This window comes from Lepidochelys kempii, chromosome 19 (genome assembly GCF_965140285.1).
Source record: "Lepidochelys kempii isolate rLepKem1 chromosome 19, rLepKem1.hap1, whole genome shotgun sequence".
Taxonomy (NCBI): Eukaryota; Metazoa; Chordata; order Testudines; family Cheloniidae; genus Lepidochelys; species Lepidochelys kempii.
The window spans coordinates 19,069,305-19,093,713 of record NC_136398.1 but is presented as its reverse complement, the minus strand read 5'-3'; the positions used below and the strand labels follow the sequence as shown (position 1 = coordinate 19,093,713).

Here is a 24,409-nt window from a genome sequence, read left to right as displayed (position 1 = left end):
AATTGGCAGAGGTATGGGGATTAGCTGGAACACAATGTCACAATGAATTTAGCTCAGGAAGATTAAATGACTTGCCTAAGGAAAACCCAATGAATCAGTGGCACAGACAAATATAGAAACCAGTATGCTGCTCTAACTTTTCGGCAACATAATATTATGTGTTCACTAAATTTAAACATAGAGGGCCATATTTTTAAAGGAACCTCAGTTTGGCTTCCTTTTCAGATTTTTGCATATGCAAATGATTATGTGTGCAAAATTGTATGCCACAAATGTAGTGTGTTGGGGTTCTTTTAGCTGTAGGCTTTAAGAATGGGTCAAACAGCTTTACTGTCTTTCAGTTTACTTATTGTCATGTCTTAGAAGTTCATACTTATTTCTGGTAAGAGTTTTTACACGGAGATGAAGGATGGTCCTGGGGGTACAGCAGTAGGAGCTTTGTGTTCAATTCTCTGCCCTAGACTTCCTGCCTCCCACAGCTGGAGTATGCAGTGGGGACAGTGTAGGTCTGCCTATGATGGCACAATGCAGTGCCCATGGTAGCGTAATTCTCTGGCTGCTTATGGGCTGGTTCTGGTTTGGAGGAGACAGAATGCCACCTTGGGTAAATCACTTACTCTCTCTGGGCCTCAAATTCTTATCTGTAGAATGCTGATAGCAATCCTTCCTTTGTTTATCTTGTCTGTTTAGATTGTAGTCTCTGTAGGGCGAGGAACTATCTCCATGAGAGTGTACAGCACCCTGCACAATAGGTAGGGTGATGAGATGTTCTGATTTTATAGGGACAGTCCCGATTTTTGGGTTTTTTTCTTATATAGGCGCCCATTACCGCCCACCCCGTACTGATTTGTCACACTTGCTGTCTTGTCACCCTAACAATAGGGCCCTGATCTCAGTGGGAACCCATAGGTGCTAGTGTACTACACATGCATAAATAATAACAGCTGCAATACTTCCCCACTGGGGCCGGAGTGGTGTTGGCATGCTCCCGTGCCTTCGGATACACTCCAAGTTTTTTGACCGGTTATCTGGAAATACCTTTAAAAAAAAGGAAGGAGAAAAGCAGGAGCAGCAGCAGCAGCTCTGGGCAGGCTACGGGGGCATCCATTACCCCTGGCTGGGGCACAGAGAGGCGAGGTACTGCTGCAGCCTTGAGACGGGGCCCTGCAGGCGCCAGGCACGGAGTCTCCAGGTCGCGACACAGTCACAGAAACGGTGCTGGATTCTGCCGCCTCCTCCCAAAGGCCACGGGCAGGAGGCACCGGTGGCGATATACCGGGGATGGGGCAGTCAGCCAGCAGCGGGGGCCGGATACTGGGGATGGGGCTGTCGGGCAACGGCAGAGGCCGGATACCGGGGACGGGGCTGTCGGGCAGCGGCAGGGGCCGGATACCGGGGACGGCGCCGTCGGGCAGCGGCAGGGGATGGGTACGGAGCCGTCGGGGGATGGGGCCGTCGGGCGGTAGCAGGGGCTGTGGCCGTTGGCGGGGGCCGTTGGCCGGTGGCGGGGGACGGGGCCGTCGGACGGCGGCGGGGGACGGGGACGTTGGGCGGTGGGGGACGGGGCCGTCGGGCGGTGGCGGGGAACGGGGACGGGGCTGGGGCTGTCGGTGGCAGTGGCCGGGGCCGTCGGGCGGTGGCAGGGGCCGGGGCCGTCGGGCGGCGGCGGGGGCCGGGGCCGTCGGGCGGCGGCGGGGGCCGGGGCCGTCGGGCGGCGGCGGGGGCCGGGGCCGTCGGGCGGCGGCGGGGGCCGGGGCCGTCGGGCGGCGGCGGGGGCCGGGGCCGTCGGGCGGCGGCGGGGGCCGGGGCCGTCGGGCGGCGGCGGGGGCCGGGGCCGTCGGGCGGCGGCGGGGGCCGGGGCCGTCGGGCGGCGGCGGGGGCCGGGGCCGTCGGGCGGCGGCGGGGGACGGGTACGGGACTGTCGGGCGGGGGATGGGGCCGTCGGGCGGCGGCGGGGGACGGGGCCGTCGGGCGGTGACGGCGGGGGCCGGGAACGGGGCCGTTGGGCGGTGGCGGAGGACCGGGGCCATCAGGCAGGGGCTGGGGCCGTCGGGCGCGGGACGGGGTCGGGGCCCGGTACAGGGCCATTGGGTGGTGACGGCGGGGGCCGGGAACGGGGCCGTTGGGCGGTGGCGGAGGACCGGGGCCATCAGGCAGGGGCTGGGGCCGTCGGGCGCGGGACGGGGTCGGGGCCGGGTACAGGGCCATTGGGTGGTGACGGCGGGGGCCGGGAACGGGGCCGTTGGGCGGTGGCGGGGGCCGTTGACCGTTGGGCGGTGGCGGGGGACAGGGCCGGGGCCGTCGAGCGGTGGCGGGGGCCAGGAACGGGGCTGTTGGGCGGTGGCAGAGGACCGGGGCCATCAGGCAGGGGCTGGGGCCGTCGGGCGCGGGACGGGGTCGGGGCCGGGTACAGGGCCATTGGGTGGTGACGGCGGGGGCCGGGAACGGGGCCGTTGGGTGGTGACGGGGGCCGTTGACCGTTGGGCGGTGGCGGGGGACAGGGCCGGGGCCGTCGAGCGGTGGCGGGGGCCGGGAACGGGGCTGTTGGGTGGTGGCGGGGGACGGGGCTGTCGGGCGGTGGCGGGAGCGGGGGCCGTCGGGCGGGGGCCGGGGCCAGGAACGGGGCCGTCGGGCGGTGGCGGGGGCCGGGAACGGGGCCGTCGGGCGGTGGCGGGGGCCGGGAACGGGGCCGTCGGGCGGTGGCGGGGGCCGGGAACGGGGCCGTCGGGCGGTGGCGGGGGCCGGGAACGGGGCCGTCGGGCGGTGGCGGGGGGTGGCGGGGGCCGGGGCCAGGAACGGGGCCGTCGGGCGGTGGCGGAGGACCGGGGCCATCAGGCAGGGGCTGGGGCCGTCGGGCGCGGGACGGGGTCGGGGCCGGGTACAGGGCCATTGGGTGGTGACGGCGGGGGCCAGGAACGGGGCCGTCGGGCGGTGGCGGGGGCCGGGGCCAGGAACGGGGCCGCCGGGCGGTGGCGGGGGCCGGGGCCAGGAACGGGGCCGCCGGGCGGTGGCGGGGGCCGGTGACGGGAACGGGGCCGCCGGGCGGTGGCGGGGGCCGGGGCCATCGGGCGGTGGCAGGGGACGGGGCCGTCGGGCGGGGGCCGGGGCCGGGAACGGGGCCGTCGGGCGGTGGCGGGGGCCGGGGCCGTCGGGCGGGGGCCGGGGCCGGGGCCGTCGGGCGGGGGCCGGGGCCAGGAACGGGGCCGCCGGGCGGTGGCGGGGGCCGGGGCCGTCGGGCGGGGGCCGGGAACGGGGCCGTCGGGCGGGGGCCGGGAACGGGGCCGTCGGGCGGGGGCCGGGAACGGGGCCGTCGGGCGGGGGCCGGGGGCCAGGAACGGGGCCGTCGGGCGGGGGCCGGGGGCCAGGAACGGGGCCGCCGGGCGGTGGCGGGGGCCGGTGACGGGAACGGGGCCGTCGGGCGGTGGCGGGGGATGGGGCCGGGAACGGGGCCGTCGGGCGGTGGCGGGGGCCGGGGCCGGGAACGGGGCCGTCGGGCGGTGGCGGGGGCCGGGGCCGGGAACGGGGCCGTCGGGCGGTGGCGGGAACGGGGCTGTCGGGCGGTGGCGGGGGCCGGGGCCGTCGGGCGGTGGCGGGGGCCGGGGCCGTCGGGCGGTGGCGGGGGCCGGGGCCGTCGGGCGGGGGCCGGGGCCGTCGGGCGGTGGCGGGGGCCGGGGCCGTCGGGCGGTGGCGGGGGACGGGGCCGTCGGGCGGTGGCGGGGGACGGGGCCGTCGGGCAGGGGCCGGGAACGGGGCCGTCGGGCGGGGGCCGGGAACGGGGCCGTCGGGCGGGGGCCGGGAACGGGGCCGCCGGGCGGTGGCGGGGGCCGGGGCCGTCGGGCGGGGGCCGGGGCCGGGGCCGTCGGGCGGTGGCGGGGGCCGGGGCCGGGAACGGGGCCGTCGGGCGGTGGCGGGGGCCGGGGCCGTCGGGCGGTGGCCGGGGCCGGTGACGGGAACGGGGCCGTCGGGCGGGGGCCGGGGCCGGTGACGGGAACGGGGCCGTCGGGCGGGGGCCGGGGCCGGTGACGGGAACGGGGCCGTCGGGCGGTGGCCGGGGGCCGGTGACGGGAACGGGGCCGTCGGCCGGGGGCCGGGGCCGTCGGGCGGGGGCCGGGGGCCAGGAACGGGGCCGTCGGGCGGTGGCGGGGGCCGGGAACGGGGCCGTCGGGCGGTGGCGGGGGCCGTCGGGCGGTGGCGGGGGCCGGGGCCGTCGGGCGGGGGCCGGGGGCCAGGAACGGGGCCGTCGGGCGGTGGCGGGGGCCAGGAACGGGGCCGTCGGGCGGTGGCGGGGGCCGTCGGGCGGTGGCGGGGGCCGGGGCCGTCGGGCGGTGGCGGGGGCCGGTGGCGGGGGCCGGGGCCGTCGGGCGGTGGCGGGGGCCGGGAACGGGGCCATCGGGCGGTGGCGGGGGCCGGGAACGGGGCCGTCGGGCGGTGGCGGGGGCCGGGAACGGGGCCGTCGGGCGGTGGCGGGGGCCGGGGCCGTCGGGCGGTGGCGGGGGCCGGTGACGGGAACGGGGCCGTCGGGCGGTGGCCGGGGCCGGGGCCGGGGCCGGGAACGGGGCCATCGGGCGGTGGCGGGGGCCGGGGCCATCGGGCGGTGGCGGGGGCCGGGGCCGGGGCCGGGAACGGGGCCATCGGGCGGTGGCGGGGGCCGGTGACGGGAACGGGGCCGTCGGGCGGTGGCGGGGGCCGGGGCCGGGAACGGGGCCGTCGGGCGGTGGCCGGGGCCGGGGCCGTCGGGCGGTGGCGGGGGCCGGGGCCGGGGCCGTCGGGCGGTGGCGGGGGCCGGTGACGGGAACGGGGCGGCCGGGCCGGCTGGGGGCCGCGGGGACGAGCCGCGCCTTGGGGCCGCTCGGGGGCGCGCGTGCGGCGGCGCGGGTAGCGGCGTTTCCCCGAGCCAGGGGCCGCGCGCGGCTCAGCGCCGCGTCCTGTGGGCGGAGCCCGGGGCCGCGCGGATGGGCGCGGGGGCGAGCCCGGGGCCGCGCAGGGCTCTGCCTGCGCGTGGCCGCCAATGGCCCTACGCACGGGCGGGGCGCTGTCGGCCAGGCTCGAGGGAGGAGGCGGGGCGGGGCCAGCGGGGGCGGGGCCTTCCGCCCTCCCCCCGCAGCGAGCAGGAGGCGGGGCCCGGCCCGGGCGCGTAGAAGGGACTCGGATCACGTGGCGGGTGCCGGCCGCTGTCGGGCACGGTGTCCGGGTCACGTGGGTCAGCGGGTCACGTGGCGCGGGCGATGGCGGCTCCCGGGGAGCGCGGGGCGGGGGGCGCCGCCGAGGAGGCGTTTCTCACCTTCTACAGCGAGGTAGCTGCGCGCGGGCCGTCGCGGGCTCGGGGGCGGCCGCGCTGGGGCCCGGGGCGGCCCCTCGCCCGGAGCCGGGCCCCGCCAGGCCGCCGGGGCCGTTGGCAGCTGGCCCGCGAGGGGCTCGGCCGCGCCCTCCCGGCGCCGCGCGGGGCTCCTGGTTCCCGCCGGCCCCGCCCCCGCTGCCGGCCCGGGGCCGGGCCTGGGCCTCTGGCTGCGGCTCCTGCGTCCCGAAAAGCTGCGTGTCCGGTTCCGGGCCAGCGCGGGCCCTGCGGCGGGTGAGGCGGCGCCCCGGCGGGGGCCTCCCGCCGCCGCCTCCCGGCCTCGGCCACGCAGCCAGGCCCGGGCGCGAGGAGCACGGGGCGAGCGGCGGCGGGTGTCCGCGGACCCCGGGATCTCCGGTGACTCAGCGAGAGAGGCCACGCTGCAGCCCGGATGCGCCGCTTGCTTTTTCCTGGCCCGGGAAACGTTTCTTTTTAAAGTGGACTGCATCCTTGTGCTCCACCCCGCGGGCCCCCACCCCAGCCCAGCCCACCAGATGGTAACTAACCAGTTCCCTGTGTCAGAGTCACACGATACTGTATTCGGCATTTATTAGATTCCAGGGTGTGCTGGCCACTGTCACAAAGTAGGAGATACACCGGAAGAATGCGTGTTACAGGGCAGCAGAGTGAAGAGTGTAAATCATGAGGACAGATGCAGGGTGCTGAGTCTCTGTCCCGAGCGCTCAAGGTGGCCTAAAAGTTTTCAGACTTAACCAAGCTGCTGGTGAGAGGGGTCTTTCCCTTCCTTGTCAAGAGGGGGCTCATCTCACTACCCTTGTTGCAAAGGACGGGGACCCTAATGTGCAATATTTTCGTTGTACATGCAGTACACTGTATTTTGAGGATCACACTCCGTGGGAATTGTACACTTCAGACAGCTCCCCCTTTTCACTATACCTGCGCTGAAAGTGGCTCTGTGTGTGCACGCCAAGCACTGCACCATTGCTGAGCCTGCTCCACGTCACCACTTGGCCTCTTAGACCATTTGCCATCCCACTCAGGTGAAGATGATTTCCTTCTCCCTCCCCCGTTAAGCTTTATCTTCACATAAACTTGTACCAGTTTAACATGAGCCACTGTTTGCCAGAAGCTGGTAATGGGCAACAGGGGATGGATCACTTGATTACCTGTTCTGTTCATTCCCTCTGAAGCACCTGGCATCGACCATGGTCAGAAGAGAGGATACTGGGCTAGATGGACCTTTGGTCTGACCCAGTATGGCCGTTCTTACGTTGTGCTGGTTTAACTTAAATTGATTTTTAAACTGGTTCATTTGAACCAATGTATATATGTGACAGGTTTCAGAGTAGCAGAAGTGAGCTGTAGCTCACGAAAACTTATGCTCAAATAAATTTGTTAGTCTCTAAGGTGCCACAAGTCCTCCTTCTCTTTTTGTAGGCATGTGGACGCTCTTATTTCGGTTTAGTTTAATCCTGTGGAGAAGAAAAAAATAGTAAGATGGACCAAAATTAGTCCACTCTTAAATAAATTTGCACATGCATTTGTGCCAGCTTAATTAAATCAGTTTAAAACCACACCTCTAGTTAAACCTGTGAAGGTTTGTGTGTAGATAAGACCTTAAGGGGCAGTTTATGTAGCTTAGAGAATGGTGAAGGCTGAAGCTGAGCAGCATTGTTAGGGTGTCAGGAATCAGGTGATACAGGGTTTAGGGCACAGCTGCTGAACAGGTTAGTGCAGGAAGAAGCAAAAGCAGTATCTGGACTGTTGTGGCTGCGAGGGGATAGAGAAGGTAAAGAGAGAGCATAGTTCTATAGCATTATGCAGTAAAAGAATAAAGTGAGCTGAGCAAATACCTGAGCAAGGAAAGGTCTCCACTGAACTGATGGCTGCAGACCTGAGTCTGGGTGGGATGTTGCGTAAGTTGCCTTTGAATGAAACCCTCTGTCATGGTGGCCATATGAGAATGCAGCTAATTATGTGGTGATCATTCAGTTAATCAAGTGTCCTCTCCAGGTGAAGCAGATCGAAAAGCGTGACTCTGTTTTAACGCCAAAAAACCAGATTGAGAGACTGACTCGACCTGGATCTTCCTATTTCAACCTGAATCCGTTTGAAGTAAGTCTGAGCCCTCTCCTTCTCATTGACTCCTACTTAGATCCTTGTGTACCTACTGGATATTTAATTACCATAGAAAAATACATCTAGGCATAGTCCCATATAGCAAGGGTTCACCAGATGGACTGTGTCCTCACGCTCCCTGCTCAGCCAAGAGGAGGCACAAGCTATACATGCACCTCCTGTTGGCAGGTTTCACTGGTATACTGTGTCACTGACAGACTTGGCAGGTTTATGGCTGGCATCTTTTGGGTGAGGGTGTAACACGACTGTCTCACCAACTTCTGGTCTTATCAGACTCTCGACTCCATTGGTATTTACTGTTTGTGCATATTAGTTTGGACATCTGAAGCAAAGCTTTAGAACAGATTACATAAAACTTTGTTCCCTGGAGCAATTTGCAGGGCAGTAAGTAAATTCAAGTCAGTTACCTATGGCACTTTAGAGGATCATCAAGGTGTGAGAAATTGGGGTGTGCCCCCTAGCTCTCAGTGCATCATGCATTCATGCTGTAACAAAGCCTTGAAGCTGTACTGTACATATAACAAGCATTAGCCTGAGCTGGCTCTTCTGAGCGTGCCTTTGTGCAAGATCTCCTGTTCCTGTCTCTAGCCTGAGAAACTCTCAGCCTTTTATGTTCCTGAGTTTGAGCTAAAAAGAAGCCCAGTTGCTCAGTCTGCCAGGGTGAATCTGCAGAATAGTTCTACACAGAATCCTGACACTTGGTTAGAAAGTGGACACATTTTTTCTGAAAACCCTGTGAAATCCAACAGCTGTACAGGGGTTTTCTCCATGGAATTAAAGTTAATTTCCAATTTATTTAATTAACATAATCCTCTGCAGTGCCTATAGACTCAAGAGTTGAGCTCGCACAGAAGTTCATTTCCCAGATCTTTCATTCAGAAGACCAGTTCATAAGAGAGATTTCCTAAATTCAAATGCAGCCTAATGGGCACTTCCTTGGACAAACTTCCAACCTCTGGACTGCTAGGCTGTCACTCAAGAACCAGGCAGTGAAACTCACCAGTCTGTTTTCATTTCAAGATGAGAAAAATGCATAAGTTAAACAAACCGTGTAAATGGTAAAGCCTGACATAGATGTTTGATCAGATCAAAAGTGATGTTAGTAATTTTGGGCAGGAAACAGATTGTTAAAAATGACTTAACCTGCCAGTATCTCACTGAATACTACCAGCTCTGATTTTCTATTCCAGACAAGTTGAGCTGTACTGCAGGGCTGAAACTGGAGTTAGCAGCTAAAGGTGGCTTCCTGGCACCTTTGCATCACTGAGATACTGGGGCCAGGTGGAGACTGGAACAGCAACATGTCCAGCCACGCCCCCTCTGACTGACTTTTTGTCCCTGTATGCCAGTGAAACAGGTGTTACAGGGCTGGGCCGCAGGGAACCTGACAATTGGTGCCTGTCATGAAACTCTCTCTGCTGTGGGTACTTCTAGGTACTACAGATGGATCCTGATGTCACAGATGAAGAAATAAAGAAGAGGTTCCGGCAGGTATGTGACCATTTTGTTGGTCTAGCTATGGTAGTGCCGAATGCCTCTGGAGGGACCTTGAGAACTTGAGCAAAGCTGGGTCAGCTGTGTGTGACCATAAGGAGAATGCCCATTAGCAGCTCTTGCTATTTATAGTGGCCGGGGTGTGAAGGCTGCAAGTTGCCGGGGAAATACTTTGCTGCAGAGCAGTGTGTGGCCAGGTCTGCGAAGAAACTGGTCTTGGTTTGACCAAGAGAGCGTTGAAGTGCCCAGTGCGTATTTATGTTTGCAAAGTCCATGACCCTGCCCCGCATGATGGATTGTATGTGTAGCTAAGGACTCCAGTGAGCACTTGACTTCCCAGTATTGTGGGAGAACAGGATGTGGTGAAGGGGATTCTACTCCAACTGTTGCATTGCATCTCCCCCAAGTACCCCTGTGGCCTGAGGAAATGAGCGTGGGGCTGGGAGTCAGGAAGCCCTGAGTTATTTCTCAATGTCTGTGACTTGCTGGCCTTAATTCTCTGCACTTTGCATCCCTTGCATAGAGAGGGTGTTCAGGCCTCTCAGCTGAAATATCCCATGCCCTAGAAATAACCTCACTGAGGAGCAGGGCATATCTGTGTGCAGCAGAGTTTTGAGCTAAGCCCAGTGAACAGAGGCCTCTGGAGCAGCGGGACTTAAGGAAGGGTGTTTGTTCTACAATCTGATCAGCACAAGCTAAGGACTGAGCATTCTGTTAGAATTCCTTTTATTGAGCTCTTGTGGATCTGCAGAATCATGATGCCCACCTCAAATTTAGCCCTAAAGCTGCCACTGGTTAGAATGTCCCCTTCAGATCTTTACTGATACTACACTGAGTGGTGGAAGCTCCAGTGAGTCAATTTTCTCTTCACTAGGAGAGAATCCTGTGCTATATAAGCAGTGTGATGCCTTTTTAGCTGATGCTTTTCTCCTGTCGGATGTCGTTTACCTCAGAAAGGGTCCTTTGTTTCCATGGAGGCATCTATGAAATATCCATTATCTGTAAAAATGATTATAATCTTGCAATACTTCTTCATCCTTTGTAGTTATCCATATTGGTGCATCCTGACAAAAATCAAGATGATGCTGAAAGAGCCCAGAAGGCCTTTGAAGGTAATACCCCTGACAATGTCACATATGGTGCTATTGTACTGGTGTTTCTCCTTAGCTGGTTTTGATGCTTTAGTTTATTAGATCAGGAGAGAGCTTGTTCTCTTCCCTGGGTGGTGAGGGGCTGCAAACTGGGCCTTGAGTGCAGATGTATTTGGAGAGAGAGAGAGAGAAATATAGCGAAGTGAGCTGTAGCTCACGAAAGCTTATGCTCAAATAAATTTGTTAGTCTCTAAGGTGCCACAAGTACTCCTTTTCTTTTTGCGAATACAGATTAACACGGCTGCTAGTCTGAAACCTATTCAGTATGCATCCGATGAAGTGAGCTGTAGCTCACGAAAGCTTATGCTCAAATAAATTGGTTAGTCTCTAAGGTGCCACAAGTCCTCCTTTTCTATTCAGTATGGTTACTTTCGCTTATAGCTGCAGAATTCCTCTAGGTGGCAGCAGTTGCTTTGTTACAGTCTGATAATACGGTGGTTTTCAAACTTTTTTTTTTTTCTGGCAACCCAGTTGAAGAAAATTGGTAATGCCTGCGACCCAATGGAGCTGGGGCAGAGGGATTTGGGGTGTGGGAGGGGCCTCAGGGCGGGGGCAGGGGGTTGGGTGCTGGAGGGGATCAGGGCTCTGGGCTGGGGGGTAGGGCTGGGGATGAGGCGTTTGGGATGCAGCAGGGGGCTTGGGGTTGGAGGGGGCTCAGGACTGGGGCAGGGGGTTGGGGTGCTGGCTTTCCTTGGGAGGCTCCCAGTAAGTGGCACAGCGAGGGTGCTAAGGCAGGCTTCCTACCTGTCCTGGCGCCGCGGCCCACACTGCCCCCCGGAAGCAGCCAGCAGCAGGTCTGGCTCCTAGGCGGAAGCGCGCAAACAGCTCCATGTGGCTCTCTCCTGCAGATACCAACCCCCACAGCTCCTATTGGCTGGTTCCCAGCCAATGGGAGTTCGGAGCCTTTGCTCTGGGCGGGGACAGTGCATGGAGCCCCGTGGCGCTGACCCCCCCCGCCCCCCCAGCCTAGGAGTCCGACCTGCTGCTGGCCACTTCCAGGGTGCAGTACGGTGTCAGAACAGGTAGGAACTAGCTTACCATAGCTGGGCAGCACTGCTGTTGGGACTTTTAATGGCCCAGTCGGTGGTGCTGACCAGAGTCTCTGCAACCCAGTACTGGGTCGTGACCCGCAGTTTGAAAACCACTGTGATAATAGACAAATTGAAACTCAAGTGGCTTATAGATCTAGTGGGACTTCTCTAACTGGAGTAGAAAAATATGTGGACTGTGTGTAGGGCAGTGTTGTGTGGGTTTTAGTCACACACTTTGCACTAAAGCCAGGAGGAGTCATGCAGCATAAAACTAACTGCCTAATGCTCTAAAACCCCACTACTTACTGGGACTGACAATTTCAAGCTTAATGAATCCTAATTGTGGCCCAAGGAAGGTCTTTGCCATTGGAATCTGTATTGATATTTCTTCTAGCTAGTCAAGTTGTGACTGACTTAGGAGATCCCTGGAAACAGTCTACAAAAGTCACGTAGTAGCTTAGACTAGTAGTGTTTTGTGAATGTTTTTTATCAAATGGAAAAAAAAGTCCCATTCAATTACATCATGTAATGGCAGACAACTAAAAAGTGACAAGTTTTTAAAGTGCTTGTATACAAATGCTAGAAGTCTAAATAATAAGATGGGTGAACAAGAGTCTCTCATATTAAAGGAGGATATTGATATAATAGGCATCACAGAAACTTGGTGGAATGAGGGTAATCAACGGGACACAGTAATACCAGGGTACCGAATATATCGGAAGGACAGAACAGGTCATGCTGGTGTGGGAGTGGCACTGTATGTGAGAGCACAGAATCAAATGAAGTAAAAATCTTAAATGAACCAAACTGTACCATAGAATCTCAATGGATAGTAATTCCGTGCTCTAATAATAAGAATAGAGAAATAGGGATATATTACTGACCAGGATGGTGATAGTGACTTTGAAATGCTCAGGGAGATTAGAGAGGCTATTAAAATAAAAAACTCAATAATAATGGGGATTTCAGCTATCCCCACATTGACTGGGTACATGTCACCTCAGGACGGGACGCAGAGATAGTTTTTTGACACCTTAAATGACTTTTTCTTGGAGCAGTTAGTCCTGGAACCCACAAGGGGAGAGGCAATTCTTGATATAGTCCTAAGTGGAGCACAGGATCTGGTCCAAGAGGTGAATATAGCTGGACCGCTTGGTAATCATGACCATAATATAATTAAACTTAACATCCCTGTGTCACGGAAAACGCCACAGCATCCCAACACTGTAGGGAGACTGCACAAAAATAAGGAAGTTAGTGAAACAGAAATTAAAAGGTACAGTGTAAAAAGTGAAATCCCTGCAAGCTGCATGGAAACTTTTTAAAGACACCATGATAGAGGGTCAACTTAAATGTATACCGCAAATTAAAAAACATGGGAAGAGAACCAAAAAAGTGTCACTGTGGCTAAACAACAAAGTAAAAGAAGCAGTTAGAGGCAAAAAGACATCCTTTAAAAAGTGGAATTTAAATCCTAGTGAGGAAGATAGAAAGGAGCATAAACTCTGGCAAATGAAGTGTAAAATATAATTAGGAAGGCCAAAAAGGAATGTGAAGAACGGCTAGCCAAAGACCTAAAAAGTAATAACAATTTTTTTTTTTAAGTACATCAGAAGCAGGAAGCCTTCTAAACAACCAGTGAGGCCACTGGACGATCAAGAGGCTAAAGAAGCACTCAAGGATGATAAGTCCATTGTGGAGAAACTAAATGAATTCTTTCATCTGTCTTCATGGTTGAGGATGTGAGGGAGATTCCCAAACCTGAGCCACTCTTTTTAGGTGACAAAGCTGAGGAACTGTCCCAGACTGAGGTGTCATTAGAGGAGGTTTTGGAACAAATTGATAAACTAAACAGTAATAAGTCACCAGGACCAGATGGTATTCACCCAGGAGTTCTGAAGGAACTCAAATGTGAAGTTGCAGAATTACTAACTGTAGTCTGTAACCTATCATTTAAATCAGCTCCTGTACCAAATGAGTGGAGGATAGCCAATGCGATGCCTATTTTTAAAAAGGGCTCCAGAGATGATCCCGGCAATTAAACGCTGGTAGGCCTGACTTCAGTATCAGGAAACTGGTTGAAACTATAATAAAGAACAAAATTGTCAGACACGTAGATGAACATAATTTGTTGGGGAAGAGTCAACGTGTTTTTTGTAAAGGGAAATCATGCCTCACCAATCTACTAGAATTCTTTGAGGGGTTCAACGAGCATGTGGACAAGGGGGATCCAGTGGATATAGTGTACTTAGATTTTCAGAAAGCTTTTGACAGGGTCCCTCACCAAAGGCTCTTAAGCAAAGTAAGCAGTCATGGGATAAGAGGGAAGGTCCTCTCCTGGATTGGTAACTGGTTAAAAGATAGGAAACAAAGGGTAGGAATAAATGGTCGGTTTTCAGAATGGAGAGAGGTAAATAGTGGTGTCCCCCAGGAGTCTGTACTGGGCCCAGTCCTAGTCAACATATTCATAAATGATCTGGCAAAAGGGGTAAACAGTGAGGTGGCAAAATTTGCAGATAATACAAAACTACTCAAGATAGTTAAGTCCCAGGCAGACTGCGAAGAGCTACAAAAGGATCACTCAAAACTGGGTGACTGGGCAACAAAATGGCAGATGACATTCAATGTTGATAAATGCAAAGTATTGCACATAGGAAAACATAATCCCAACTATACATATAAAATGATGTTGCCACTCAAGAAAGTGATCTTGGAGTCATTGTTGATAGTTCTCTGAAAATATCCACTCAATGTGCAGCAGCAGTCAAAAAAGTGAACAGAATGTTGGGAAACATTAAGAAAGGGACAGATAAGACAGAAAATATCATATTGCCTCTATATAAATCAATGGTACGCCCACATCTTGAATACTGCGTGCTGATGTGGTCGCCCCATCTCAAAAAAGATATATTGGAATTGGAAAAGGTTCAGAAAAGGGCAATAAAATGATAAGGGGTATGGAATGGCTGCCATAGATTAATAATGAGAAGAGATTAATAAGACTGGGACTTTTCAGCTTGGAAAAGAGATGACTAAAGGAGGATATGATTGAGATCTATAAAATCATGACTGGTGTGGAGGAAGTAAATATGGAAGTGTTATATATTCCTTCTCATAACATTCCTTCTCAGAACTAGGGGTCACCAAATGAAATTAATAGGCAGCAGGTTTAAAACAAAAGGAAGATTTTTTTCATACAGCACACAGTCAACGTGTGGAACTCTTTGCCAGAGGACGTTGTGAAGACCAAGACTATAACAGAGTTAAAACAACAACAACAACAAAAAACAACTAGATAAGTTCATGGAGGATAGATCCATCAATGGCTATTAGCCAGGATGGGCAGGGATGGTGTCCCTAGCCTGTTTGCCAGAAGATGGGAATGGGTGACGGGATGGATCACTTGATGATTGCCTATTCTGGTCATTCCCTCTGGGGCACCTGGCATTGGTCACTGTTGGAAGACAGGATACTCAGCTAGATGGACCTTCGGTCTGGCCACTCTTATGTTCTTATGTTCTTGTTAGCTGTGGACAAAGCATACAAGTTGCTGCTGGACCAGGAGCAAAAGAAGAGGGCCTTGGATGTGATACAGGCAGGGAAAGAATATGTGGAACATACTGTAAGTACTCCATGTGTGACAGCCCTTGGTGCTTAGAGAATTGTTGTCATTTAGTTGTACAGCACAATGTATGCTAAAGGCAGAACAGGTGAGCTGTCCAAAACCCAGAACAGATCTGTGCCCCAAGGAGCTACTGTCCAGGTGCATGAACAAGAACGAACTTTAGTTAAACACAAGTAATTGGGCTCAATACAGGGGTAACTAGGTGAAATGTAATGGCCTGCGATATACTCTAGGTCAGACTAGATGGTCTGATGTTCCCATTTGGCCTTAAACTCTAAGAATGAATGATACTGAACAAACACAGGGAGGCAGAAGGTGGTTAGAACTGGGTAGTGGGGCAGGTGGGTTTTGGGAAGAAGCCCTGTAAAGTGAGGGAGGGAGCTGAAAGGTAGGCTTAGTTATACACACACTAAACTTGAGAAACAGGCTGATAAGGGGAAACTCAGGGGCTCTCTAAACCAAGAAACTCTCATCTGTTCTGCTAGCGATTGTGGCAAACTTCTCAGTAGACTGGAACAAAGTGTGTGTGTATCTATATCTATCTAGAGCCACGCACTTGGGTATAATGTAAAACACAAATCCAGGTTAAGTTCTCTGCAAAACACCTAGTTCCATGGGTGTGTCGGGGTTGCAGAATTAGCTGGACACCACTAACCGAACACCAATAAAATGCTCTTTCTGTTCTGATGTTTGTTGCTCTTTAGGTGAAAGAGAAAAAGAAGTCGTTAAAGAAGGAAGGAAAGCCAACCAACGTAGAGGAGGATGATCCAGAATTAGTAAGTTGCATGAAAGCAGATATTTTTTGGGACTGTTTAAAGGGGCTGAAAGTCAAAGAGGAATCTGTTCTTGGCCCAATGTAGTTTTGAGTGATCCTTTCCCAGTCGTCCCATGCCAGTTTCTGGTAGTTGGAGGTTTAGGGACACCTGGAGCAGGGGTTGCATCTGTGACCATCTTGGCTAATAGCCATAGATGGACCTATCCTCCACGAACTTATCTAATTATTTTTTTAACCCAGTTACACTTTGGCCTTCACAAAATCCCATGGCAACTGTGCATTGTGTGAAGAAGTACTTCATTTTGTTAGTTTTAAACCTGTTGGTTGTTTTATCAGGTGACCCTAGTTCTTGTGTTATGTGAAGGGATAAGTAACCCATCCCCATTCACTTTCTCCTTACCATTCATGATTTTGAAGACTCTGTCATATCAGCCCTTAGTTGTTTCTTTTCTAAACTGAACAGCCCCAGGCTCTTTAATCTCTCTTTGTATGGAAGCTGTTCTTCTAATCATTTTTGTCTCTATACCTTTTCCAATTCTAATATCTCTTCTTTGAGATGGGGCGACAAGAACGCCATTCAGTATTCAAGGTGTGGGCATACCATGGATTTATATATTGGTGTTATGATGTTTTCTGTCTTATTATTATCTATCTCTGTCCTAATGGTTCCTAACATTGTTAGCTTTTTTGACTGCCGCTGCACATTAAGTGGATGTTTTCAGAGAACTATCCACAATGACTCCAGGCTAGAGGTCAACTAGGTGATCGCAGTGGTTCCTTCTGACTTTGAAATCTGAGACTATTATTTTATTTCTACAATGATACAGAAACATTTGTCTGTGACTTTGAAGAGTGTACAGCATTACAGAGAGACTGATTAGAGAGTATGCTATATAACCATGATGGCTCTTGCTGGGCATGTAAGCTCCTCTCTAAAAGGAATGCAATTAATTGTGTAGGTTTAGTATCTTTATCTCCAGCATTAATACCCTGTTAGAGGTCTGAATGCTTCACTCATTTAGGCCTTTATTGTTTGGCCAATATCTCATTTCACTGTGTTTCTAGTACTGAATAGCTCTGTGTCACTGTACTTTGTGCACTAGAATAGTGACATCCTTGATGTCAGCAGAAATATGTAAAGCTTTGGGGGGACTCGGAGCCCTTGCTAACACTATGGGCTACAATAAATTTTTGGCTTGGATAGCCTCTTCCAAACCAAATGTGTCCTCAGCTGCTATTTCAGTAATACTCAGACCTCGGGGGTTCAGGAGCCAAATCAGTGAGATCAGCATTACCCAACAGAGTCACGCTAGTGTGAATGACGGGGGAAATGTTTAGTTTATATACACACATAGTATTCGCACAGCAAATAAGTTAATAGCTTAGTGCAAGTTGATACCTTAATTGGTTAATAACTCAGATTGGTTAATAATTGAATCACACAATGTTTTAATATGTGCTGCAAAGAGCCACAGGAGACAGGTTAAAGAGCCACGTGCAGCTCGAGAGCCAGTCTGAGTATCACTGCTGTAAACAATGGCATTACATGATAGCAAAAAATACTCGATGTAAGTTCCTTCTTCATCACTAGATTTTTACAAAGTGAAAGCCAGAGGTGTTCATGGCTCTAACAGGGCTTTGGGGGATGCTCAGTCAGTGAGCTCACAAAGAAGTCTGTTTCAATAGGTATTTGGAAACTAAAGGATATTCTACAGTTTCAGTTTTTTGTTCTTACAAAGGGACTTTCTGTTGACAGCTAATAAAGAGCCCTTAGTGAAGTGCCACTGTTTACTTTCCATTTGTTTCTAGAAGTTCCTTGCTATGTATGCTTGTTATTAAAGGTTCTTTTATTTAAATCCAGGTTTCCCATTTTTCAGCATGTTTTGTTTTTTTTAGTGTAGAATGATTTTGCAGTGAAGTCCATAATACCGGGGTAGTGACCTCATGTTCTTTCCATAGCAGCAGTCAAGACTACATTGCAGGACTCAACAGAAGGGTAGCAGGGCTTGTGAGTGAGAGCTTTGATTCTGACTCTGCTTTAGTAATAGCAAGTGGGGGGAAAAAAGACCATGTCAGGCTAACAAAGAGCTCTTTTCTGATGCAGGCCATAATGTGAGATGACTCCTCCCTGTCCCCATTAGGTTGGGTTGCTATTAAGGTGGGCTGCCTTGAAAATAAGAGAGCGTTACAATTTTTTGAGCATTAAAATTCTATCCTGTGGGCCTCCAGAAGGTACATGATTCTGACCTTGGGTGATACTTGGCTCTCTTGCTGTGGGAGGAGGTGCTGGGTAGGGATGTTGGGCAGAGTGGCTTTGTGGGGCAATACCCAGCCCCTGCATGCTTTCCCCTCTCTTTCCCACCAACGATGGAACTGAAGTGGGGTGCACTTCTTCACTCCAGCCAACCTTACCCAATAGGCTGTGTTACCAGAGTGTTTCTGTGCAGCATTATCCCATTCCCCTGGCTCTGCAGCTGCTGGCAACAGGGATCCTGATGTAAAGGGTAATTGTCCCCCTAGCAAGGGAAGGCTGGAGTGGCCTGCTGACCTGTCAGCTCCTGTGGAAGTCAATGGAAATGTATTAACTTGGATGCCAAGAGTTGAGCTTTTGTGCCACACCACATTGATTAACGCCTCTTAACTATGGGTCTCATATGGAGCTTCTTGTCCCTAATAACCCATGGATGCTAGACTGTAGAACTGAAGGGCTAGTGTAAAACAGAGGCTTACGTAACCACATTACGATGCATTATGTTGTTGAAATAAAGTTCTGTTGCTTACAGTTCAAACAGGCTGTGTACAAACAGACAATGAAGCTCTTTGCTGAACTGGAAATTAAAAGGAAAGAGAGAGAAGCTAAAGAGATGCATGAAAGGTATGACAACATTGGAGTTCCATCTGTGTGAATGAGGATCTTTTTTCAAGTTTACTGAGAAGAAACAATGTGTCATGACTGCAGAATTCTGTCTGTAAATTTATGGTGTGGAGACTTGGTTCGTAAAGACAATGTTATTTTAAACTGAGGATGCTGGCATTTCCCAGAGGAACAATTAAATAAATTGGCGCATATGTTTGTATGCAAGTAGTGTGCAAAGGGCTAAATTCCTAATGTTAATTATGTGCCTGAAATCTTTTGGGTGTTGTGTGGTGTCATTTGGTGACATCCATGTCCTGGTGGCTCACCAGTCAGTGTTTTATATGGTCTAGTATATATATGTTCTGCCGTTTTCATCTGTATGGTTTGCAAGTAGGTCTTGTGTCAATAATGCTACCTTCAGTTGCACTTTTCTTCTACTAGATGCTTAGAAGTGAGTATTTCTTCCATCTGTTCTGATAAAAAGTTAGTCTCCCCTTTGCAGTCAGAACAGATGTCTCAGATGTCTCTGTGGTGAGGGGTTTTGTGTGTCTTTTTAATGTAGATGCTGGTTGGTCCATAACTATTGCTTTATGACCTCTTGTACAGGAAGCGACAGAGAGAGGAGGAAATTGAGGCTCAAGAGAAAGCCAAGCGAGAGCGAGAATGGCAGAAGAACTTTGAGGTAATCTGCAGCATAACCAGTTGCCACCTGCATTTAGGGAGTCATATCTGCTCTTGGGTAGGCTGCAGAGCATGTACATGAAGAACAAGGAAGGTCATCCCATTTTGTTGAAGACACGAGGCACTCCAAGTAGGCACGTTTTAGTGAAGGATCCTACAGGAACCTGTTTACTGCCTTATTGATGGGCAGGAACTACCCCCTTGCGTGTCTCATGAGTACTGAAGGGTGTCTCACAGCCAAGGGAAAGGATGTGATCCCTGCTCCTTCTGAGAGTAGATGTCTGGTGAATTGCAGTCCAGTGTCTTTCACCTCCAGGTCACCGACTGATACCTACCCCAAGTCAGGAGATTGGGTTGCCTCTGAGCCCAGGTCATTGGTGACCAATAAGAGTTAACCTCTGATGGCTGTTCAACAACCAGTGTGGAATTGGAATTAGTCGGTGGGTCCCAGGCTAGTTTCAGGTGGTTAGGTGTTCACATCACAAAAATTGCCATCTCAATTTGCTGAGATTGACAGAGACGCATAGTATCAAAGACCAAATGGGGGCAGAGGTGGAGCTCCCCTCTGGGTATGCTAATGTTGGGAACTGGAGTGATTGACACACCCCCACACCTCCCTCTAGCTGGGAGAGAAGGTTTAGAGACAGAAGAGCATGTGAATTCTTGGTCAGAGCATGTGTGTGTGATTGGAGTGGAGACCCTTGCTGAGGTTGTTTCAGGTTTCTTGTTTCTAGGAGAGATTCTCCTTTGAGTTCTCAGTGCTGCAAGACAAATGTTTTTGCTTTAAATGAGATTGGGACCCGGAAAGTGACCCTGAAAATGGCACCCTAAAATTCCATGTTTCTCTGAATCCATTTCAAACCCACTGAGTTCACAAATAAAAAGCTCTTCCTGGCAGCCAGTGGTATATGCTCCTGCTGGTCACTTGAGGCTCTTTCTGGCATGTGCATTAACACCAGCAACAAAGGTCTGGCAATCAGAATGTAGTGAACCATTCTGGCCTGAGAGCCAGAGGGGAATCCAGCTTCCCTCCCAGAGCTGTGAGGCTCTGCAGGGCAATTTAACCTCATTTTGTGTTACTGAAGCCAGTATCTCTGACAGCTTCACATAGGGAGCAGGTCTACAGAACAGGAAGAACTGCGTTTATTCAATTGCATTCCAGACAATAACTGCACTTTATATGTAAACTTGACCCAGGTTTGTATTTTAGAATGGATTCACTCCTGCTGCATCTCCATTTGACTCGTTAGTGTTTGTTCATGTATGTCTTGCTTTCCTCTCTGCTGCCTCATGGTTCTGTCTGAGTCTGCTTCCTGGAATTCCAGGAGTCAGGAAAGGAAAGGATCGGTTAGTGCCTTGTCTGTCCCTGGACAGTGAGAGATGGTTTCCTATGTTGTCAGATGCCACCAATGTGGTGCTCTGCTCTGTTCAATGTTGATAACAGTCGGCTGCGTGCGTGCGTTCCCTCTGTGTGCTGCCCCGGCTCTGCGCAGATAGCTGACACAGTAGACCCCGAGAGAACCCCCAATGACCACAGACGAGTGGCACCCGGCCAGGTTTATTGTCAAACGAAGCACAGTAATAGTTTCCCGCAGACTCTACAGAACATACTACGAATATGTGCCCCCTGACAACGGACCGGCTCAGTCAGCGGTGAGACTCTCCACTGCCCCCTAGGCCAGACAAAGACATCCCCTCAGGGGTGCATTCTTGTACACAGGTACAAACAAGTTACACATCACTCCTGAGGCATCGAGGTACAACCCCTCTGCGTGTTGGGGTGCTGCCTCTCTCCTGGTACATGTTGATTTGAACAAATGAGTCTATCCATCATATTATCCTTTTGACCCTGTCTTTTAGGATGGGTCAGCCTGGTCCTCGTTATTTCTGTGGAATGTGTTTGTACCAGACTGTTCTGGTGCCATCCTGGCACCTGTTTATCCTATTAGTGCTTGATCCTCTTTAGATATGTGTATACGTCCAATTAGCAGCCTTCTTCTTGCCAACTTTTGTGAGCAGGGCCTGCCTCTGGCTCGCAGCTTAACTTTGCTTTATGTTAGCAAAGTCTTGACCATTCCTTTGGTTCAGGCCTCAGGCTAATGCTGGGCCTCTGATACAAGGCTTATGTTTCAGGACCTCATCTTACTACATCCTACAGGGCATTTGGCAGGGTTTGGCCAAGACATTTTGAGGTGACCTGCAAAGGAGGAGCCCTGGAGAGTTGTCTCTTTGGCTGGCCTGAAAGTTCTCTCAACTTTTCCTGCTGTGTTTTTATGTAAAAAATTCAGATTCTGTCATGTGAATTTTGTTCTATGGGCACCTGAAGAACTGAGAGGGCTCTGACATCATCAATATAACAGAAATGCAACTGAATAATTGAAAGAAGGGATTTTTATTCAGACAGTTGAAAACTCTGGTTTTGTTTAAACCATTTAATTCAGACAGCCTGCAGACACTTGTGAGAAAAGCTCTTTGCTCAAGATTCAGCTCTTTACCTATTCAATTATGGGCCAGCAGAGTCCCCAGCCCAAACTGGGAAGCAAGTCTAGAGATTCTGGATATTGGTAGGATTAAAAGCAAGAGGAAAAAATGCTTTTAAAAAGCTCCGAATCCTTTTTGGATATTAGCAACAACAGGCGCGGTCGCCCATTCTGTGCAGGTCACCATCCCTAACCGAGACTGGGGGGTGCGGCTGTGGAATTGCCAGCTTGGTACTTGTGGCCCTTTCCCTAATGTCTATTTTCTGGTACTTTTGTCCCTTTCTGTGCTCCTCCTTGTCTTCTGAGTTGGTCTGGATCAGCTGTATTGTCTATTTCCACCCCAAGGGGCTTTCTACGATATGCCCCCTCCTGCATTTCCAAATGCTCACAGCTTTATTTTACAACAATTCTAGTTAAAGTTGGAGCGTGTGGCTCAGTGGGGGCTATTTAGGCCTGGCTTGAGAGTTTAGCCGTTTACAGTGATCATTATGAAGAACAAGCAGGTCAGAACATCCCACCATGCTCATGCAGACTCTGAAAATTCTCATTCACACCGATTCCAAGCCTGGAAAGTTTCCCGCAGTTGGGAGTATGTGAATCAGGGGCCTAGATTGGAAGCAGTTGTGCAGCTTTCTCCAGGCAGGGAGCTGGGGCTGCTGCTCTGCGAGGATGCGCAGGGTTTTCAGCCTGAGGCCCAACGCGTCCGCATTCGTCCATGCCCGCTTTCGGTACTAGTTTAACCATCTGTGTAGAAACTATTCTAGTTAAATCAGGCCAACCTCCTAGGGTGGCTGCAGTTATTCAGGTATGGAGGTGCCCCACTCTGGTATAGCTCATTTCCCCTAATGGGTGGAAATGAGTAATACTGGCTTAAGTCTTTTCATACCAGGAAACCCTAGGGGGTGCATAACTGGCACCCTAGGGGGTTGCTCTGATTTAACTGTTGTGGTTAAAAAGTCATCCCTGAATTGAAATATTTAAATTGGTACAAAATCTGTCTAGACCTGCCTAAGTTCAGGAGGGCCCAGAGGCCATAATCAGTACACTGAGGCAGACTCAGTGCTTGCTCTGCTTGCTGCATGCTGCTCAGATGATGTGAAGGAAACACCCACCCACCAGGACACTCCTTGTTCTGTCCCACTGTCTGGGCCTTCAGCCTGTTGGCTAATAGGAGCAAGGTCTGTGGGGTGTGCTCTTGGCCCCGCTTGAGGCTGGTCTTGCTTACCCACCTTCCAGTCATGTCCTAGAGCTAGCAGAGGAGGAGAGTAAAACATACTGCCAAGAGCCCTTCCTCCACCACACCTCTGTAATGGGGATGGCTTGGGAAGGGGGTGGTGTGAAGAAAGGAGGAAGGGAGAGACTGAAAAAGTGGTGTCTGGGGTGGAGGTTAATGCTGAGGCTCTACTGGGATGTGGGGTGGAGGGTGGGGAAAGGCTGAGAGCTGTGACCAAGGACTCAACAGGGGCTTGGTTCTTGGATGATTAATCAGTGATTTAAGGCAGAGATGGGAAGTGAGGTTTCTTGTTCGCTTTGTGCTAATGAGGATTTGATGGCCCCAATTACTGCTGCAAACCCCTGGCTGGTCTTTGCTAGAGCAAGACACCAACATACTTCTCTTGCACTGGGAGGTTGGAAACCTGCCAGCAGCTACTCTTGTTCATATTCTTGTTCATCTGCTCTTCTCAGTCCCTGTCTGCTGTCCAATGGCCTTCAAGCAGCTGGCAGTCATCTGCACTCTTGATAGGGCAGTAGTCCCCAAACTTTTTCAGTTTTGGCTCCCCCCCACCCCCCACCTGGTCTGCACCCCACTTAAAAGCTGTGGTCAGGAGCCGGGGCTGAGAGCAGGGCCAGGTGGTGCTCCCTCCCCACTCCCTGTGGGGGCTGGCCGAGGACCCCCCCGGTGCCCTTTGAACATTCCTCCGTGCCGCCTTTGGGAGGGGGATGCACCCCACAGTTTGGGGACCACTGTACTAGGGGATCTCTGTGGGGAGTCCCCTCTGCTGGGTGAAGAGGAAAATGCCAGCAATCTGCTAGAGTTGGTAGGACGTGACCCATTCTTGTCTCTTGTTAACCCTTCCTCCTCCTTTGTCCTGTTCAGGAGAGTCGGGATGGCCGTGTGGACAGCTGGAGAAACTTCCAGGCAAATACAAAAGGGAAGAAAGAAAAGAAAAACAGGACCTTCCTGAGACCCCCCAAAGTAAAAATGGAGCAGCGCGAATGAGTCCAGCAGCAGCTATGCACGAGCAAGTCTCCTCAGCCCCTCCCTGCTTTTAAGGACTTATTGGCCTCTAGAATAATACTTGCTTTTTAGTAGATTGCTTGGTTCCAGTACAACTGAATATTGGTCAAAGTATTTTTTGTACTCTGTACATTTGAATTAGGATCGTGGTATAAAATCAGTCATGAACCAGCTGCTCGTAAAATAACTGGCTTAGGAGGGTCCCGCTGTTGTTACTGTCCTGTTTGTTTGCAGCCCTGTAATTTAATGTTTTGTACTTCAGAGATTGTGTTGTTCCACCACCTTCATGTATAGTTTTGTGAGAGTCGAATTAAACAAGATGCTTGAAATGGTGCCCGGCACCTTCCCGGGCCTCGTCCTTCTCAGCAAGTCAAACTTCGGAAAGATCTCTACCAGCCAGGGGTCATTTGCCAGCCCGACACGGGTGGGGAGCTTGAGCCTGACTTGGAGTTGTGCAGTTAAGTCTTCTGCAGTTCCCCACCAAAGTGCGTGGTGCTGAAAGCCACCCCCTGTGTGTGATTCCTAAACTGCAATCTCCTGGCTCTCCAGTTCAGAGCTCTGGGAATCTCAGACTTGCTAGTCACCTTCTGTAAAGAAAAAACTCTCTGTTCTGTATGTAAAATAAATTTTTACCCAGGTTA

The 24,409-nt window shown here is 52.6% G+C and overlaps 1 protein-coding gene across 2 annotated transcripts; it reads left to right on the top strand.

The window, feature by feature from the left end:
- Positions 1-5,181: 5,181 nt before the first annotated feature.
- DNAJC8 (DnaJ heat shock protein family (Hsp40) member C8) lies at positions 5,182-24,409 on the top strand. Of its 2 annotated transcripts, XM_073318099.1 has the most exons (9): positions 5,182-5,294; positions 7,310-7,411; positions 8,870-8,926; positions 9,975-10,041; positions 14,639-14,733; positions 15,441-15,512; positions 18,295-18,386; positions 18,975-19,050; positions 23,628-24,409. In XM_073318099.1, exons 1-9 carry the CDS (start codon positions 5,226-5,228, stop codon positions 23,748-23,750), a joined length of 753 nt encoding a protein of 250 aa, XP_073174200.1. In that variant the 5' UTR covers positions 5,182-5,225; the 3' UTR covers positions 23,751-24,409. The 2 variants fall into 2 exon arrangements, with proteins under 2 accessions (XP_073174200.1, XP_073174201.1); XM_073318100.1 differs by lacking the exon at positions 8,870-8,926.